Raw genomic sequence first — 21533 nt, 5'->3', positions numbered from 1 at the left:
GCCCCAATTTGGTGGAGCGCTCTGTCACAAGAGACCAGGGCCCTGTGGGATTTGACATCTTTCCACAGGGCCTGCAAGATGGAGCTGTCCCGCCTGCCCTTCGGCTTAGACTCACTCTGACCCCTTATATGGGATTTGGTAAATAAATTTCCCCTTGGCTTTTTTGCTGGCCCATGTAGGACCAGCATGGATAGCTGGCTCGGGTGAATATCTGATGTTTCCTCCCTTTATGGTCTTGATTTATGGGCTACTACTAAAATGAGACTGCATTTTAAGCTGTATTTTAAGCTGTATTTTAATTAACTGTGTGTTTGTTGTTGTTTTCTACTACGTTTTAATGTAATTTATATTTGGTGTTAGCCGCCCTGAGCCCAGCCCTGGCTGGGGAGAGTGGGGTATAAATTAAAAATTATTATTATTATTATAAAAGGCATAATGTTTCCGATCTCCTGACCATGGTAAGAAGTGTGCTGCATGTTCCTTACCTCTTCATCCTCTCCAACCCTTCTGTGGTTTGCTTCTTAAAGTATGATGCAACATTATCATTTGCATTAGTGCTTATCCTGGTTAATGCTAACCAGGACTTCCCTCATGGGTTACAAGTAAATCTAGCTAGGATTCATCTTAGTTAGTTAATTTACTCTTAGTTAGTTAATTTATTCTGCACTAAAGGAATCAGATGTGAAGGAGACATTTACTTGGGGTTGGAGAGCAGAGCTATGGAAGTTTGCAGCAAGTGTCCAGCCTTTAAGTATTCCATTGCTGTGTTTAGGATTGCATCAAAAATCCCAACAGTTGCTGAGTCACATGCATGAAACACTTGCAAGTGGCTGTAACTCCACCTTTCTGCAAGTGCACCAGACAACAGGCATCACTTCATCATTGTGCGTCTTTGTGCGTCTTTGTGTTACGGTGAAAATATTTAATGCAAAAAGGAATAGTCAAAATGTTATTTATATGTACAATATTTATTGCAATACACGTAACCTTTGTAGAATCCCTACTTCATGTTACTACAACTTGTCCTCATCCAGTCAACCCACTTCCACACCAGTGGCTCATAAAATCTGGCTACTGTACTGCTTAACAAAAACAAAGTAAAAACAGAAGCATGATTTCTTTTTCTTTTTCCTAAGGTAAATAAAAATGCATCTCTGTTCGCACCTTTTGTGCCTGTAGGTTACGTGCATTCAAATAACTAGCAGCTTTTTCTCTTGGAGGCTCTCAGAGCAGTTTTAAAGTACCTTCTTGTGAAGTAGTTGACTCCCATAAGGATTCCGTGATGCTACATCCATTTCCCAAATAGTTTGACCAAAGCACTGGAAGAGTTGGTGATCTGTTCAAATTGGACACAGTGCCAGGCTAAGCTGGAAATGGAACCCCAAGCTACAGGATTCCACAGTTCTATATTCACCTTTCACTAGTACAAGTGGCAGAGAAGTATTTTTTTTTTCATAAATGTAGATATAACCCTAAACAGGATTTTAAGTTTCAAAAGAGCAATGCAAATTATTTCTTTCTGTTGAGGAAAGAGAGAATTTCAAATCACAGCTCCGAAGCTTGTATTTGCTGTGTGTATGTGGAGGGGAAGAATGGACTTTTCTCTGCCCTGGGGCAGTGGAGAAATCGGTTAAATTCCCTTTCTGCTCTGATTCCATTAATTATCAGTCCACCCACAGCTAATGCTCTCTGCATTTAAGCCTACCAACCCACCCTGCACCCATAGATGCAAAGACACATTTGGCACCACTGTAATTTGGCCCTCATTCTCTGTGAAGCAGAATGAAATTCAAGCATAACATTGAGGTCAGAAGCAAGTGGCACCATAGAGATAGAATGCTTATGCAGCAGCCTTCTAAAGTGGGATTGTATAATGAACTTGCTAAATTTATTCTCTTTTCCTTTCATCAAGTATAGTAGACAACGAAACAGGTGTTTTCAATTGTTTCTGCCTTGTTACTGTTCCAGCTCCTTTACCTGAAGACTTACCATGACCTAAGGTGGAAGCAGTATATATCGAGTAGCACCTAGAACTATGTATCAAGCAACTGGAATCTTAAGTCTCCTAATTTACACTGCAATCCTTTCAAAGCCAATGAAACTTACTTCTGAGTAAACATGATTAGGATTGTAGTGCAGGTCTCTGGATTGCCCTTCTTTGGCCCATTAAATAATTATTCTACACCACTACTTGATTTGCCGAATCTGGGCCTTTCTAGGATAAGTTGAGGGAGAATTGTAAGAGCAATATTGACATCTTTGTTATCTGTAAGTCGTCCAAGCAAGGATGGAATGGTGTTCTCTCTTGGCTTTTTCTTTCATGGTTGCTGTTAATAAGGGCTTTCAGAGGGTAGGGTAGAAGAATCCCTTCTATTCTTGGCTTTTTATGCACAGAATGGGGCAGAGAATGGAGGAAGCTTAAGGTGGAAGTAACCTGTGAAAAACCTGGGTCACTTGTCTGACGTGAGAAGACTTGGGTTTGATATTTAGCTAAGTTTTGCCAAGAGTAGACCTAATCGATCTAACTTAGTCAATTAATTTCAGAGGGTCTACTTTGAGTAAAACTTGGTTGAATACCAGCCCAATATAGTTTTCAAGCACTGGTCCAGCTGGCACTGTTACATGTTAGCTGAATTAAATTGTTGGTGGTTTTTTTTGCCCTTCCCCAGCTTTGGGGGTGAAGTGAGCCAGAAAACTGAATAAATAAATATACAGACTTAATAAGGAATGTGGTGGGTTTTCTTCTTAGAACTGTGATATTATTTAATCTAGTGTATTATGATTTTGTAGCTTGAACACTGTCTAGCTCTAACTTTCTTTACCTACTGTTTATACTATCAGAGCAGTTTCCATAATCCTTTGCCAATGCAATAGCTTTCCCAGGTGTTAAATTTCATGGATACACTTGATTGCAGTTTTGAGGTTCTATGCAATGTTTTCCTGTCGTGACTGATCTATAAACCCGACCTTTAGAACTGGTAATATTTGTGCAGTCAAATTTGTCTTTGAGAAAACAAACAGAAATGATATGTTTTACTTGAATTGGATCTATGGTTCAAAGGTTTATGAGTTCTTGACAAGTATTGTAGAATGGTCCATTGTGTTGCTTTTCTGAAATAGTTTAATTAGCATGATTTTTCATGGTTCTTGGGCTTGTGTGTTTTATTGTGGAACAACGAAGAGCTTTGTGCCTTTAAAGGCTGATAACTTGTTTATGTCATAAAGCTTACAATTGTTAGTCTTTAGGTTCTACATGATCCTTTGCTGTTTTGCTATATCAGACTAGCATTCTTATTCTAGATATGATTCTTTAATATGCATTTCAAATGCTGGGAAATGCCCTATTTCGTCTGTAATATACATGATAGCAAGCTGGCAATTCTGAAGTTTTAGATTTGGGAAGAAGGAGGCAGGCTGCTGCCCATGGAATGTCTACACTAGACCTTATGCAAGCACCCATTTTAATACTACTTTGAGTTGAGTTGAATTGAATTGAGACTGTTCTACACATCTGGCTACTTGATGTGGAGTAGTGTGCAGCTCAATGAATTTTTTTTTATTTTATCCCAGAGCCAAAGATCAGCAGAGCTGGAATGGGATCACACATTTTCAGTGGTGAAATTAGCCAGAGCTAGTTTTCCTGTATGTATTCCTTAATTAGTGTGAATAGGACTTTACAGAGTTTCATGACCCCAGGAAACTTTTACAACCCAAAAAACATTTTTTTGCAAGCTTCTTCACACAAACTGCCTACACCCGTAATGCTAATTGAATATTTGAACTGGGCCTTAGTGTCTGGAACTTCTTATCTGCCCCAGCCTGTTTTAGTTTGAATTTGTTGACTTTCTGGAAACTATGCAAACTTGTCTTGTTAAGCTGATGATGATTCATACTGCTTTTAACATTTTATGGTGTTAATATTGTAGCTATAATTATTTATTATAGGCATTTTAATTATACACATATGCCTTGATACTGGGCTTAGTTAGTGTGGGTGGTTGCTGTTCAGATCTTGACTCCCTTGAATGAAACTGATATTCATGATCCATTTCAGTGGTCGTTTTGGCATGAAAACTTATGTTGGTCACCCTGCATGGAAGAGTGTGTTCTCGTTGATTCTCCTTGACCTGTCAGTTGTCTTTGATACCACTGACCATGATACCTTTTGGGCTCAGCTGTCTGATTGGGGGGGGGGGTGTGGTACTGCATTGTGCTGATTCCCATCCCCAAGGGAGCCCAGGGAAGCAATAAAGTAATAAAAGCAAGTCCAATACAGACGCTGACCAGGGAAATATATTCAGTTCAAAGGCTTGTTGAAAGAGGAAGGTTTTCAGTAGGTATTGAAAAGGCAACATATATGATGCCTGACTAATGACTAAGGGAAGGGCATTCCAAAGGCCTGATTCCTACATAGGACATCTGTAGGAGGCCTTCTCCTGCAGAGCACAGTAGTTGACTGGGTATATAAGAGATGAGACAGTCTTTCAGGTGTCTGGTTCCAAGCTGTATAGGACTTTATACACCAAAAACCAGCACCATGAACTTAGCCAGTAGCTAACTGGTAGCCAGTGCAATTCTTTCAATAGCATGGTAACATGTTGATTATATTCTGCTCCAGTGAACAGTTCAGCTGCTGCATTTTGCACAAGCTGAAGCTCTCATCTATGGTCTTTTCCTCATCTAAGTCCTCACAGAGGGCCTGACAGATCTGTATTGGAAGCAGCCTTATACTTGGGTTAGACCTACGGGACCGCCTCTCCTGGTATGCCCCACAGAGGAACTTACGATCTTCAAATAAAAACACCTTGAGGGTCCCAGGCCTCAGAGAGGTTAGGCTGGCCTCAACTAGAGCCAGGGCTTTTTCGGCTGCGGCTCCAACCTGGTGGAACACTCTGTCACAAGAGACAAGGGCCCTGCAGGACTTGACATCTTTCCGCAGGGCCTGCAAGACAGAGCTGTTCCACCTGGCATTTGGTCAGGGCGCAGCCTGACCCCCTCCTCTGGCAATCTTTACAAAGCTTTAGTTTATGGTTGCCATCAATTTTGATTTTAATTCATTTTTATAATGTTTTATAATGTCATACTGTTTTAATGTTGTTAGCCGCCCTGAGCCCGGCTTCGGCTGGGGAGGGCGGGATATAAATAAAATTTATTATTATTATTATTATTATTATTATTATTATTATTATTATTATTATTATTGTTATTACCATCTCATTCAGTGTTGTCCACAATGACTGGCTATGGCTCTCCAATGTTTTAGACAAGACACATTTCCAGTCCTACCTGGAGATGCCAGGGATCGAATTTGGACCTATTGCATGCAAATGAGATGCTCTCCCACTGAACTAGGGCCCTTCCTCCTATGCATGTACTCTCTCATAGATAACAGCTAGGCAATTTTGTAAATTATTTCAACTTCTAAAAAAAATATAATTTGTTGTTTTCCCCAGTAAGCAATAATAAACCCACATAAATTGTGAATAGCAGATGAATGTGCACTCTTTTAAAGTAGCCCAGATGGATCAGCATCCCCAGAGATGTGTACATGGGTATTTTAATGATTATGTACACACTTTTTAAAATGCTAACATTTGCAGTGGGAAATGCAGCCAAGGAAATGCATTTGGCAAGTAAATGTGAGTTGCCCTTAGTGCATAAATATAAAAAAGGGTCAGAGCCACAGAGAAACTAAATTAAATGCAACAATCATGTAGTCAGTTTGAAGTTCTGTACTTGAAGCTGCCTCCCATTTCTCTGCTGTTCTCTCCAGACAATTTGTAGCATAAGTACTGCTTCTGTCTGCTGAGTTTTTAAGAAGTGCAACAAAACTATGCACTTGCAAGGATGTGTAGAGCAGCAGATGGAGGACATGGCAGAAAACAGAAAAGTATATCAAACATTTTCCTGCTTACATCTCCCCCCGACTCCACTTTGAAACAAACCCTTTTCCTGTTTGCTGCACAAAAGCAAGAATAGCAAGAGGACTAGGAAAGTGTTGCCAAGGTGCCCCTGCCTGCCACCTTCTCAGAGATACAGCGAAGGAGAATCCATGGAGATATTAACATTTAAGTCATTTAACTCTCTACAGGTGGGCCCTGGGATATTCTTACCAATTGAAATCTTTAGATCCTGGGCTGCTAGCAAAAGCCTTTGCTTGGAATGACAGAAAGAGAATACAAAGTGAAATGCAAGGCTGCTTCCAGACAAGTTGCTTCTAGTGTGAATAATCATTGCTCTTCCCCTGAAAACTACATCTGGATTTGCAATTTGTTTTTTTCCTGTCTGCTGTCACTGATATTTGCCCTGTTTCTGTATGTATGTTCGGACCCTTATGTTTTATCTACATCAGTGTGAGTTCAGGGCTGATGTGGGTGGGGAAGGGAAAGGCCCAGTTCATCTGGATGGCTTTTTGAAGCTCAGCACACACTCCCAGTTGTACCTATGGGAGCTTTGGGCTTAATAGCTCCCTCACTGTATTTGCCTCAGGACTGCAGCTGGGAATGGAAGGCATTAAATTCCTTTCCCCTGAATGTTTTAATACTGATAAATCCCCCAATTCCTGCTATTGATTTTTTAAAATGATGTTGTTGCTTATTATTATTAACATTTAATAATAATAATTGTAATAATATACAGTAGTGCCTCGCAAGACAAAAAGAATCCGTTCCGCAATTCTCTTCGTCTAGCGGTTTTTTCGTCTTGCGAAGCAAGCCCATTGACGGCTTAGTGGATTAGCGCTATTAGCGGTTTAGCGGCTTTTAGCGGCTTAGCGCATAAGCGGCTTAGCAGCTTAGAAAAAGGGGGGGGGGAGGAAAAAAACCCCGCAGGAACTCGCAAGACATTTTCGTCTTGCGAAGCAAGCCCATAGGAAATTCGTTTTGCGAAGCACCTCCAAAACGGAAAACTCTTTCGTCTAGCGAGTTTTCCATCTTGCGAGGCATTCGTCTTGTGGGGCACCACTGTAATGATATTCACCTTTCACCAGCAGGTCCCAGTTTAAAATTCAGAATTAAAAATAAATTAGTCACAAGAGCAGCAATTTCACATCTCAGGTAATGGTGCATCTTCAGCATTTGCCAAAAGTCGTATAGTGAAAAAGCCAGAAGGAATTCCACAATTTAGGGGCTGCCACAGAGAATGTCCTTTTCTGGACTGTGGCCCCTTCTACTGGAGGTGGAACTGCCAAGAGGGCCCCTTCCACTGGCCCAGGAAGGTCCATAGGGAAGGAGGCGTTTTCCCCCAGCTATTTGGGGCCTAATGGTGTATTTAGCATCATGTGTTGTTTGGTCCTATGGATCCAGAAGAATGAGAGAACCAATGTTGTCAAGGCGTATGATGCTCCTGAACATGCCTGCAGAACTGTTCTGGGACAACAATGCAAGTTCTAGATATTGTGGGAGGAATTCAGCATCATGTCATTATGTTTGTTCAATCAGGACTTAGCATTTCTGCTTGCCATGCAGAATGAGCTCCCCTGTGATGGCCTGGGAATCAGATTCAGAGGCTGAACCTGAGGAATCCCAGCCTGCACAGGAGTCCCCGCCTCCAGAACCAGCTGAGTCGGGGCTGGGGCTTGAACCTGAAGGGTCCTCACCTGTGCCGGATCCTCAGGAGCAGGCACCAGCTGAGTCTGCTCTGGCTCCTGAGGTGATGGAGGACCCATTGGCTACAGGTGCTCCACTCTCAGCCCCGTCAGGGGAAGCGGAGGTTGCCTCTGGGTCCGGTAACCCTCCAGCCTCTCCTGAGCTGCAGAGGCTCAGGGCAGAGAGGCGGAGGGAACTAAGTTCCCGCAGGAGGAGTGCTCGCCTCCAGGCCAGGAGAGGCAAGTCACCTGTGGACTGGGGCCGCCCTATGCCTCGGGGCGGATAAAAGCCAGCCAGCCCCAGTCCCAGGTTGCGGGAGCAACATTGTTGGTAGCCTGTTCCTGCCTGCACCCTGTCTTGCTCCCCTGCCAGAGTTCCTGACCTCACCCGACTCCCTGCCTTGGACCCAGCTTCAGCTTTGATGGACAGCCTCCATACTGCACCCTTGACCTTGGACTGGGCTCAGACCTCGCCACACGGTTAACCCTTGGGACCAGCACATCCCCTCTCCTTTCCTTCACCGGGCTGTTCTGGGAGTTCTCCTGACTCCACCCCACCCAGACTGATTTTGGGCGGTGCAGGGGGAAAACAGTGCAGTTGTTTAGTTGAATCTGGCCCCTGGTGGACACGTTGCTGCTGCTGTCACTGCTGCCTAATGAAGACCACAGCAGAATTCCATCTTGCTGCCACCATCACCTAGTAAACTTCAGTAGAATGGGGAAGCAGGCATGACAGTGGAAAGGCCCAGTGTGGAGCTAAAGACCGCTTACCGTTTCCCAGGAACTGGGGAGGGGGGGCAAGAGTCCTCACCCGGCTGACTGCGGGGTTCTTCTGGGATATCCCACCAAAATGCAAATTCGAACTGGCCGGTCGTTACCCAGACTAGTGGCTGGGTTTTTGGAGACCTACCGGAGGGAGCCAGTCTCCACTTAGGTCCACCTCTGTGGCTTAAATTCTGACTGTGCTGTGAGTGGGTAGTGTAGTAACAGACTCTTTGTTGTGTTTCATGTGGCAGACTAACATCCCTCTGAAAATGTCTACTAAATGTAGGTTAATGTGATCAAGTACTTCAGATACTCATTTTGAGCAGCAAGCAGTTTCTTCTGCTGTTGCTGCCCCCCACCAAATATATTCCTGCACTTAATACTTACTCTCTTTTTGCACTTCATATTTTCTTTCCAGTGCATGTAAAGGGTAAAATATTCCAAATATTCATATATTTATTCTCCTGGTCTTTGAAACTTCAGCTGTATTCAGGACATCTTCATATTCACATCAAAATCATGTTGATGTATTTTATTTGCTACTGGTTTTTGGTTTTGCTAGTAAATACTGTCCCAACCTATTGTAGCATTAAAACTGTTCAAATGAATTATATATGCCATGTTGGCACGTATGTTGCTTGGAAGAAATCTCTTTTAAAAATTTAAGATCTTTTACTTTTACACAGTAGCACGCATTGTAAATGTTCCCATTCTTCCTTTTCTCTTGAGATGAATAATTTAAAATATATATGTAGTTTTTTTAGAAAAACCATTTCTTGTGTAGGGAGCAAGTCATTTTAGAACATTCTCTGTTCAAGTTACAATATCCCACTTTATAACTTGATTGCATTAGCCTGTTGACAACAATACTATCATAGCTAAAGCTCATTAGTAGAACTCTTTAATATCATTGTGCATCTTTGCTAATGCTATTCTTTTTAAGACAATGTAATTCAGCAAAATCACTTATCTACCTTTTATGATAAGCTATTAGCTAATGAGTAGGTTTGAGAGTTAAGTACTAAAGAGCTGTGTGTTTATGGAAAGTGGAAAAAAGAGGCAAGCAGATGTGGGTGAGTTATTTAGCACAGCCTTGTAAGTAAGCCTATAAAAATTACTGCCTGCTTAAAATTTTTGGTGTACTACTAGAGCTGCAACAGGAGGGATAAGAAGCTCCTATTGCCTTGCAAGACACCTTCTGGAGAAGAAACCCTACAAATGTAGAGTGGAGTCCATAAGGCTGTTGAATGGCATCTTACATGCCTCCTTCCAGCAACTCCTGCAGCCAACCTGGTGGCAAATGTATTGCTTTGCTTTGCTTTGCTTTGCTTTGCTTTGCTTTGCTTTGCTTTGCTTTGCTTTGCTTTGCTTTGCTTTGCTTTGCTTTGCTTTGGACCACATCAGTGAGGCCGAGGGAGGGGGGCAGTTCTTGTCACCTGGGCAGCCCTGGCTTGTACTCCAGGATACTGTACACTGAGAGGAGGGAACCTCTTATTCAGGGAACAAATTTAGTCCACCTGTCCTCTTTATCTGAATCTTGGGAATTTCCCCAAGGCTACAACCCACCACTGGCCTTGCTTCACATATGCCTTTAGCATTCTTGTATGACTGGAATGTGTCCTTGAACTCTGATAATGGCTTTTATTTGCCCAGAGCATGAACAGAGAGTGGTGTGTGTATAAACTACTCTACAGTGCAAAAGTAAAAATTATATTTATTACGCTGCCAACTCTTTCCTCTGGTTCCACCCATCATTGCCACATGCCCCTCAGAATGTTACCCAGAAGAGGAATCTATCCTCAGGTTGGAAGAGCTTTCCCCACCTCAGTGATGTTTTGAGATAGAGGGTTGTTCCTGGTAAAATCTGGAAAATTGAATAGGACAGCTGGAGATAAATGGTGGCAGAGTGTGTTGGGTTGGCGTTGGGAAGAACCAAAGGAAGACTTTGGGCAAAGTTTGATGGAAGAAATAGGAAAGTCAGAGGAGGTTTGTGACAACCCTGGCAACTGTTTCTGATGACTGAAGTCTGGCTTTCTCAAGCCAGCGTTTTGTTACAGGACATAGCAGAAGCTCTATGGAGTGAAAGTTGAGTCAGACCTAATTTGTGCATTTGAGGGGAGAAGGGTTGCTGCAGAAAACAAAATCACAAGTCCGCATGCCAAATCACTTGTGAGAAGTCCTTGCTGATGAGGTTCCAATGACTGAAATCATACCAGCACATGCCATGCAAAAACAGGGGTTGCTCTTGTATGGTTGGAACTCTTCCAGTCTTGTAGGAATTTATTTTATGTATATAACTGCCTTAACGGAGTTAGGTTTCAAGCTGCAACCCACCTACCCTTTTTGCAGGCAAGAACTAGGTCTTATTGTCCTCAGTGAAGAGTATGGGTTTGCATCTGTGCAAGGAAAAGAAACCAATTGTTGTAACTTGCTAGGCCTTGCCACTCCCGTGAAAGGCTTGTCTGTAAAATATTGTTAGCTTGTGTTTTACACCAAGCCAGGACTGAAAAGTAGAATATTTGCAACACAGATATTTTTAAAAATCCTATAGTTACAATGCTGAAAACATTTTCCAATTATAATTTTAATTGGAAATATGTATGTGTATTTTGTGACATGGGGATGACCAAGAATGGGTCTCCATGCCCAGATAAATGTGTCTTCCCCTGGTCCCATCATACATACTGGAGCTATTGCTATGGAGTACAGAACAAATGTTCTCAAACAAGCTTGACGTGTGTGATGTAAGCGTCATGGAGGAATGAGTTTGTGTTAATACATTGCTATTTTGCCTTTCCCCTAAGGAGCTCAAGGTTATGTACATGATTTTATCTTTACAACAGCCCAGTGAGATAGGTTAGGCTGAGAGACAACGACTAAGCCAAGTTACCTAGTAAGTGTGAGAAATCTAGCTCCAGTTCTCCCCAATCTAGCCAGTACACTACACTGCTGTTGGTTTGCATCTGTTTCTCTGACTCTTACCTAACTTTATGATAAATAAAAACCATACACAAGACCATTAGAAACACTTGTGTTCATATTCTTTATTCCTGAATATTTGAAGTTGGGGGAGATACAACTCAAAATTATTCTAATGTAGACTCTGGAAAGTATGTTCTCATTGTTCCAAATAAGTCTATTAACTTTTCTTATGTCTTTGCATAAAAGATGAGGAGGCTGCTATTTGTTTTAACATTATTAAAGTTTAATTGTAATTTAAGAAGCATAAAAATAATTTACAATTTTCCGTGATGATTTCAGATTTTGTCTCCATTTCAGAGACAGCATCAGTCAGAAAGAAGCATATGACCCCCATTAAATGGAAAAGTGGATAAAAAAAGAATGCTGTTCTTTCAGTCACAAAGAACTTTTAAAAAAGGATCTTTTAGCTGCTTTTGTGTGGAAAAATGTACCAAGGTTAACAGATTCATTTTAATCTGGAGAGTTTTGACCTTTGATCAGACATCTGTCATGTAGCTTGGTTTTGGCCTTCATTAAAAAATTCCATCTATAGCCAGTTAGTCTATAGCATTCCTCAATTTAGGCCTCATACCCTTTTTATTATTCCGTTGCTATTCTCCTCACTCTTCCCCAACTGAAGAAGTCATTGTAGAAATGGAGAAAAACCAAGAATATTGGAGTACAAATTATTATTATTATTAAATTAAATTTGTATACTGCCCTATACCCATATGTCTCAGGGCAGTTCCCAAAACAAAGTTACAATATACAAAGCACAAAATACATAATAAAAGCCAAACCACAAAATGCATAGTAAAAACAATAAAAACAATTAACAATACTAATGTATACACACGAATAAACAATACACTCCTTGACAAAAGACCCTAAACAGTACTCCCGCCCCCAAATACAAAAATCCGAATGAACATTTAACAACTACTTTAAACAACCACACCCTCCAAAGAAAACAGCACCCACCCAAGTTAATACCCCACCCGTTAAAACAAATGAATCATCAAGATTTCAGGGTGGTATACAATAATAAAATCCTGCGCATAGCGACTTAAAATATCATAAAATACATTATGCATTAAGATTCAAACTGGTATCTCTAGAACTCTGAAGTCTCATATAAGCTTTTTTTCCTCAGTTCCCCCCAAAGGCCTAAAACTGCACTGCAAATGTAATAGAGCTATTTGAAATATGATAGCAGGGCCAGCCCACCCATGAGATGGGGTGGAGCCTTGGGCGCCCTGCCCACTCCACCACTGACATAGAAGTAGTGCCTGCATCAGTGCCGATTTCCAGATAGATCTCACTGGAACCCGTCCTTCACTCTACCACCAAGCGGCTAGGTAAGGGATGCTTCTGCAGGGATGCTGTGGTGGTCGGGGCAGCCCTTCCCATTTCACCTCAAGCGGCAAAACACGATACGCTGGTCCTGTATGGTAGACAATGTTCCAGTACACCCATTATTCCGTTCTGTTTCCCATCCAATATTCACAGGGCAGTAAGACATTCTCTGACATGTTGATAATTAATAGTCTCTGTTTCTACCTCATTCATTCATTAAATCTATCTGATAAGTCATTTTAGTTTGACCTCTGCGTGCCATACAAGGGGTTGTTTCTGTCTAACCTGTTGATACACAAGCAAAGCTATGTGGGTGCTTCTGTGGCAATTTTTTTAGGCACTATTTTTTGTTTGGCAGCATTCTGGTAGCAGCTGAGAGCTGGGGGCTGAGGGTCATGAATATTCTGGCACATCTCGAAAAGCGCCTTCTGATGCTGGTGCTTCGAAATGGTGTGAATTGACTGCTGCGGCACAGCAAGAAATGAAATGTTGCTAAGGCAGTGGGGTTTCCTCAGCAGCTGAGACTTTCCTCTTTTCATGATGGGCAAGAGTTGAGAATTTTTTGTGTGTGCTGAACCACTACAAACATCTTGCCCATATTCTCATGTCGCCTCTACTGAAACTGATTCCATAGGATGAGGCCAATCAATTTCTGACCCTGTGCAAGAATTCCCAGTATGCATTCTGTACAAAGGGAAAATCGTATTTAATCTTGGTGTATCCAGCCATGCCGTGCCAGTAACCACAATGGAGAAGGCTTGTAATAACAGTCTCAGTAGGGGGTTTGCTTCAGTTTTCTTAACTGGATGGGCAACTGTTTCTTTTACTGTTGTGCATTCTGAAAACACACAATTTTATTCTGACTTTCATCACGAGCAGCAGCACATTTTATTTGCTGACTGCTTGGTTATTAAACAGGAGTATGCTGAATTGTTTATTATTCTATATGTTCATCTTGGTCTTGTTTGCAGCTTTAAGGGAAAATGCAAATGGAGCAGAGAAGACTGTGATTAGTGTTTTACATAACTGTCACTTACTGTAATTACATGTTTTTAATCAGTAAAATTGCTTCCATGTTCTATTAACAAAATTCTTTCCTTTGACTCCCTTTCAGAATTCTGAGTAACAACAAGATCTTGTGGTTAAAGAACAACTCTTTCATTGGACTGAGATTCTTGGAGAGACTGTGAGTAGCTGTTCAGTTCTCCCTGAAATGTTTAAATAAATATGCAGAACAACTCAGAAGCTCTGCAGTGTGTACAAGATTAGGGTTTCTGGGTCAGACTTTCAGAGCAATACACATAAAGAAAATGAAAACTGCACTAAAGCAGTTGTGTCAATTTGGAACAAAAATAAATGAAAAGGAGGAAATGTGCATTTGCATAACCTGTTGGAATGAAGGTTGACAAATAAAAGATTTCGCTCCAGGTTATATGCTGCATGGTTAGATTAACTCTTGAGTTCCCAGTCTACTGTCTTAGCCAGCCTCCCTCAACCTGGTTCTCTCCAACACCCATTATCCTTGACTGCTGACCATGCTGGCTGAGGCTGATGGGAGTCATAGCCCAAAATATCTGGATCAGAGTACGTAAGTGTGGTTTTGGCTTTCTGAATAAATGGACCAGGCTGTGCCTAGTAGTAATAAATGACCAAGGCAGACAACTGATAGCCTCTATGGTCCCCCCCCCCCCCGTTGTGTTGTTATATGTTTGGCTTATTCTGAAAAATCGAAGGAGACAACCATAGGTTATGAGAAACACAGAACTGGGTGGAAAACATAATCCTTGTATCGGAGTGCTTCCGGAAGTGGCAGAGAGACATCTCTAAGTTTGTCTGGCAGGGCAAAAAGCCCAGAATTAAGTTTAAGTTATTAACTGACGCGAAAGAAAGAGGGGGCTTTGCCCTGCCAGACTTAAAGTTGTACTATGAGGCCGCAGCTTTCTGCTGGCTAAAAGACTGGCTACTTCTCGAGGACACTGACGTTCTGGATTTGGAAGGTTTTAACAATGCTTTTGGATGGCATGCATACTTATGGTAATACAAAGTTAAGATCAATAAGGCCTTTAAGAATCATATTGTCAGAAAAGCAGTGTTTAATGTCTGGACAAAATATAAAGACTTATTGGAAAATAAAACTCCAAGGTGGCTTTCACCGCTGGAAGCTAAGGCCCGAAAAAAACCCAATATGGAGGCCAAATGGCCAAAATATTGGGAAATACTAGAAAAAGATGGAGACAATTGGAAATTGCAGAGTTTGGAGAAAATGAAGGATAAAGTGCGAGACTGGTTACACTACGCTCAGATTAAAGAAGTTTTTAAAAATGACAAAAAGTTAGGGTTCCAGGTGGAGAAATCGAAATTGGAAACAGAACTGTTAGAACCTAAGACTAAGGTACTTTCAAGAATGTATAACTTGCTGTTAAAATGGAACACACAAGATGAAATGGTTAAATCAGCTATGATAAAGTGGGCACAGGATATTGGGTACAACATTATGTTTGAGGACTGGGAAAGGTTGTGGACCACTGGGTTGAACTTCACTGCATGTAATGCTTTGAAGGAAAATGTAATGAAAATGATATATAGATGGTACATGACCCCAGTCAAGCTTGCAAAGATATACCATGTGTCTGATAATAAATGTTGGAAGTGTAAAGAAGCTGAAGGAACATTCTTTCACCTCTGGTGGACTTGCCCTAGAGTGAAGGTTTTCTGGGAAATGATTTATAATGAACTGAAAAATGTATTTAAGTATACTTTCCCCAAGAAACCAGAGGCCTTCCTCCTGGGTATTGTCGGCCAGAGGGTGATAAAGAAGGACAGAACTTTTTTTCTGTATGCAACAACGGCAGCAAGGATACTCAATGCTAAGCATTGGAAAACCCAAGATCTACCCACACTGGAAGAATGGCGGATGCAACTGATAGACTATATGGAATTGGCTGAGATGACCGGCAGAATCCGAGACCTGGGAGAGGAGAGGGTTGAAGAAGACTGGAAGAAATTTAGGATTTATCTACAAAAACATTGTAATTTAGTTGGATGTTAAGAAGGATGCCAGATCATAAATAATTGAGCACCACTAAATTAGACGTAATCTGGATGATAAATGAGATTGAGGAAATATAAATTTTTTGGAGAATTATTAGACTAAATTAAATGAATGAGACTTAAGAATGTAAACAAGTTGATAAATTGCTGGAAAAAGTTTTACAATGATGTAAGTGGGAGCGGGGGACGTGAGGGAATCCAAAGAAGCTTTGAAAATATGTTATGATACATGTCATATTGTTTATTATTTTTGCATTTTTGTATTTAAAAAATCTCAATAAATATTTTTTAAAAAAGGAAAACATAATCCTTGTATCAAGTTCCTTCCCCCACCTCTTCACCTTGTACTGCAATTTACCTCATATCCTCAAGACATCATCACATTGACAGAACCTTCAGATTTCTGCCAGTGCAACCAATGGTGTGGAATACATAAAGGAAAGCAGTTTATAACAGGAGGAAGATACTATGAGTTACAGAATGAGTTCTTCTCATTCTCCTGCAGAGACGTCTGCTGAAAAACAATTCTGATGGGATTAATCATTCATCCTGTAAGGTTACAAGTATAATATAAATATAATTCATACAGTTATATTGTATGAATCTAAAAATGGTTCCTGTAGTTCCAAGCTAAAGATACTTTACATGGACTTTCCAAAAATCATCCTTGTAGTTGAACTTTTGGCCCCCCAAAAGGGAAAAGAAAACATCCAGGATATGTGCTATCCCAGAGAAGAAATTAAGATCCCATATCTGCATGTTCTGCAAATATGGGCTTCAGGGCTTCAGTATAACATGTCTGTCTGTTTGCCTATAAAATAGTTAAGCACCCCAAATTTCAAACAAAATACTTTCAGAAAACTTGACTGCTCTGACTAGCTAACAAACTTAGGCATCTAGAGATCTATTTAGAGAATTACATTCTACTTTAGATTCAGAGGTTGTTGCAGTAGTTGAGGAAGCCCCTTTTAATCACAGAAATCAGGTGCAATACTGATATGTATGTCTAATTTGAAGTTACAATCAGGTATAAATTGTAGTTACGAAATTCCTACCAGAGTAGAGACTTTCATATATTAGACGAGTGTGGAACCTCTGGCCAATGAGTTGAACGCAGTTTCCTGAGCCTCTCTATTTAACCCTCTGGTTTTTGTCTAGAACACATTTTCTCAGCCAAATGCCTTAGTAGCTCTGCTTTATGTCCGCCTATAGAGTCACCCCGCCCAAGGTTGGACATGTATTTGAACTGTGTGGCAATGCCTACTGCTTGTCTAGATGGGTTTGTGTGGATCCAACTATTTGGTCTCTTTCAAGAGTAACTGGATTTGTCTGGCCACCAGATGCTCAAGCAACTTCCCTAAAAGGGATATAATGGCAACTAGCCCAAACCCCAGGGTTCAGCACTTAGTAGCAACTTTGCCCTCTGGCCATTTCTGACAGAGATGCCTAAACTCCCACTTCCAATAAGCTGCCTGGTGGCTCCAAGTAAATTATCTGTATCTTACCATCCTGGCCCAAGCTCCTTGTTATTATGAGATCTAACACTTTTTCCATCCAATTTGAAAGACTGGGAAAATGGCAGCAGATTGAAAATGCTCACTAGAAAAATTACTTCTGATCCTCAAAAACGGCTCTCCCATCTCTTCTCCTTACTCTTATCTTGACTCATGCCATGTTTCATCAGGGTCACTGCAAATTAAATGTGGGAAATCATTTCACTATATTTTAAGAGGTGAAAGTCTAGTAAGATTAATTGAACTACGCAGTAGTGCTAGACATTATTGATGACACCATTTCAGCACATTATGTTAAAGGAATAATATCAGTAAGGATAATGAGCATAGTGTATCTAATAGAAATCTAACATAAAACGAATTGATGGCAACAGCCAAGTATTAAAAGGGCAACTGTGACTCATGTGACTGTGATTAGGGCCATAACTAGAAGCAGGTCTGATTTCATTAATCTAAGCATTTCTAAACTATGGGGCAGGGCTATCAGCTGGAGCACTGATTTCCACCTTCACTAAATTTGGAAGGAGAAAAAGGAAGGAAAAGGAGAGAGGAATAAGTGCAGCAATCATTTCCAAGGTTTTCTTTTCTCTCTCCCCAAGATTTTCTGAGATGTCAGAGATGGCCACAGCTAATGATGAAATATTAAACGGGGCTGATTTGCGCTAAAGGGAGAGTCCTTGAATGTGTTCAAGGGAACATGTATGCTTTTATGTTGAGATTCTAATGTATTGTCAGGAAGAACTTTCTTCCCACTAAATTGGATGGTGATCATTCCTCCCGTCCCTTTTTCCTGTGCTGAATGGCAAAGCTTGCTTACATAAGGCACTTGAGTTTAATTTTCTGAATTTTGGGGGATCCAGGAGAAAAGCAAAATGAAGTGTTTGACATTCCAAGGGATGTCAAAAGTACTTGTGATCCTGTGAACAATGTAATGCATTTTAAATTTCATTAATGCAATCTATTGGCCATTTGCCGCTGTAAGCCATGGCTAATTACTTAATGAGAATATGCAGATGGGTCCAACTTTCCTCCCCTTGTGCAAACAGGAGTGTAAAACTAAAACCAGTGGTTCAGTGTTGTTTCCAAACCAGGGCTTATGGCTTATTTTGCTTCAAACAAACATTCTCTGGTTCGCCAGAAGCGGCTTAGTCATGCTGGCCACATGACCCGGAAGCTGTATGCCGGCTCCCTCGGCCAATAAAGTGAGATGAGCACCGCAACCCCAGAGTCGGCCACGACTGGACCTAATGGTCAGGGGTCCCTTTACCTTTACCAACCTCAATGTGGGAACCAGCCTACTGTTTCTGCTTTAATAAATGGGTCTCATATTTCTGCCATTTATAGTTCTTTTCTTTTTTTAACTGGGTAGGAGAAATGTTACAGTGCTGTTGTAACAAACAGGAAAACTACATAGCCGTCAAGAAGTATGTGTTTCTGTATGTGTGTAAATACACACACACATGCACACGGTGCACCATGGTGCTAGGAAGTCTTCACTCACCTGGTTTGCACAACATGCTAAGCCAAACCTTATCATCCTTGCCTTAGTGAGACTGTGGTTTCCCAAAGCAACTGCTGCACACCTCTCCAGTCTTTTTTCCTGCCATGTCAAGCCTATGTTTGCCTTAGTGTGTTATTCAAACTGGGGCTTGTGGTTAAGGTCTCTCCTCACTAACCACGAGCTTGTATAAAAGTTTTGTTCTTGGTTATAGCTTGTGTTTTTTTGGGAGAGAGCTTAACCACCAAAACCACTCCTGTTAAAATGCTGAGCTAAACTTTGGCTTAGCTCAGGTGGTGCAACAGCAAAAAGGACTGGGGAGAGGGAAAACCTCCCTCTGCAGGATCCCACTTGCTTGTGCTGTTTCACTAAGCCAAGGTTGGCTTAGCATGTCACGTGAGCCACTGTCGTCTAATGACATTAACTATTCATTGTGAAGCCTTTGGTCATCGAATGCTTCTTGCCTTCCGAATTTCTTTTTCCATTTTTCTGCTTCTCTCATGCTCATCTGAGATTCTGAGGTTCGTTTGTTATACTTAGGGGCTTAACCTCTGGTTATCATTGATCTTTCTTTAATAATGCCCATCATTCCAGTCAATATTAAACTCTACCATGTCAAAATAGTTATACTGCACTTCAAACCACATGCAGCTTTATTATTTTCCAAGGTATCTGCAACCTGTATACTCCATTTCATATGAGAAATATGTAGTCTTTGATACATTTCATCTGTAAATTTTGTTAGGAAATTTATAAGCATTAGCATTAACCCTTGGGTGGGAGATGAGGGAAGTGGTGATATTTATTTGAGGCGCTCATGCTCATGTAGAATTTTTTCTCCTTTTCTTTTCTTTTTTGATGGTGGGGTCAGGTGAAGAGTCATTGCCCAGTCTATTAGAAAGTAGGTTCTGTACCTTCCCCACCCTTGGGTGACAGCTTGCTATTGCAGATATATCCCCCACCCCTGACCAAGTGCCAGACAAGGGGGAATACTTAGTATGAATGTTTTATTTAGGGGGAGTGTTTGTATTTGTGTACTATTGCTGCTTGTATGCGAGTATTTGTCCAGGTTTGTCTGGGTCTCATTGTGTAGACATGTGTGGGGGTTGCTGTTGAGGATGCGAGACTGAGTTATGGGAGCGCTTGCAGTGTGGGCAGTGTGATTTGAGGGTGTGTGAGAATGCTGAAGTTAAATATATTGGTTTAGAGTATTTGATGCAAGTTTGTTGATTGTGTAAGTGTGTGCTTGAGTGGAACTGAATGCAATGTATTACTAGCTGTAGTTCAATTAAGTTGTGTGTACAGGCGCTGGGAATTTAATTGGTTTATTTAATTGCATGATGGATTGGCATATGGTGGTTGGGAAGAGGAAGTTGTTTTCCTTTTGCCAAATTGTCAGTCCAGTTATTTAAAAGTGTGGAATGTGCGCTTTGTGGCAGATTTTCATTTGTTACATTTGGTGTCCTGGTGTTTCGAAGATAAATAATTGTATCCTGCAAACTGGAGATGCAATACACTTCTGGAAAGAAACAAACTTATGTGTGTGCTGTATACAAAAAAAAATCATCCCTAACCATGGGCAGTATTGGATAGTTTCCAGAATATGCAGATGAAAGTAGCCCTGCTTCTTTAATTTTTAAAAGAAAACCATGGTTACTTTGAATATGATCAGAATTATAAAATGTGTATATTAAATGGAAGGTAAATAATATTCCATTGCCTTTTGTCTTTTGTTATGTCACATAATCAAGGCTGATTAATCTTTATGCCTTGTCATTCTGCTTCCTAGAACTTGTATGCACCTCAACTTCTCTTTTCATTTGTAGACCTTCAGTCATGTTTTATTCTTCTCAGCTATCACTATGTCTTCAAGACTGACTCTTCTCTGAATTAGTCAGCCTTGTCTGCCATGTACCTGTCCCCGCCAATCCAGTCTCTTTGTTTATCTTACCATGTCCTTCTGCCAGCTTTCTCACAGATGAATCAAACTGCTATTGCAGAGAGACATATTCTGTCATTATTAGTATGCTTTTGGAACTATATTCCTTAGTACTGGCATGACAATACATATTACATGTAATGCAAAAAAGTGGGTGCCAGTCCAGTTCATCCCTCAGGTGCCCTAGTTTGAGTTTTTACCATTTTACTTCACAATCTATAAAATATAAAATAATTTATATTGTTAAGAAAAAGTTTGAGTTTTTGTAAACAAACAAAAGACACATGAGCTTCACAGATGACAATCTGTACAGTGCTTCATTGAACTTCATTTGGATGTCCACTCTATTTAATTATGCTTTATATTTGTAATTGTGCAAAGCAAAAAAAGAACAAAAATATTTTTGGAATAATGTCATAAGAAGGAAAACAAATATTTAAGGTACAAGCTCCAAACATGATGCATTTTATACTATGTAAGAAGCTAAATTTAAGAGGTTCTTTTTAGGTGCATGTGTGCTACTCAGAAGTGTTCCCATTGAGTTCAATGGGATTTACTCCCAGTTATATGATTGCAGCTTAACTTTTGCTTATATTTCTCCCTACCTCTTTTATTTAATGAACAGATTTCACACCAGCCATTATCATAATACATTTTAAAGAAATGAAGTTGCCTGTATTTACAAAAATGTTCAGAGCTTGTCATGTTAAAGACCAACAAATCTTAGTTCTGGGCCTCCAGAATTCTACAACAAAACATTAAAAAAACCTACAACTCATTGAAAAGCCTTTAAAACTGAAAGGCTCATCTACCACACAGTTATATGAAAAGGCAAGTAGATTTTTCTTGCACAATGCGGATAAT

The 21533-nt window shown here is 40.6% G+C and overlaps 1 protein-coding gene across 1 annotated transcript in view; it reads left to right on the top strand.

Moving 5' to 3' along the window:
* ADGRA1 (adhesion G protein-coupled receptor A1) overlaps window positions 1–21533 on the top strand; it is a 336089-nt gene that overhangs the window by 26520 nt on the left and 288036 nt on the right. The window contains exon 2 of the mRNA XM_079978410.1: window positions 13782–13853. Within this exon, the coding sequence (XP_079834536.1) occupies window positions 13782–13853 (72 nt within the window). The remainder of the gene's footprint in view (window positions 1–13781; window positions 13854–21533) is intronic.

The sequence above is a fragment of the Podarcis cretensis genome (genome assembly GCF_951804945.1).
Source record: "Podarcis cretensis genome assembly, chromosome: 5".
NCBI classification, from domain to species: domain Eukaryota; kingdom Metazoa; phylum Chordata; class Lepidosauria; order Squamata; family Lacertidae; genus Podarcis; species Podarcis cretensis.
The sequence above is the reverse complement of the archived record's forward strand: the minus strand, read 5'-3'. Positions and strand labels throughout refer to the sequence as shown.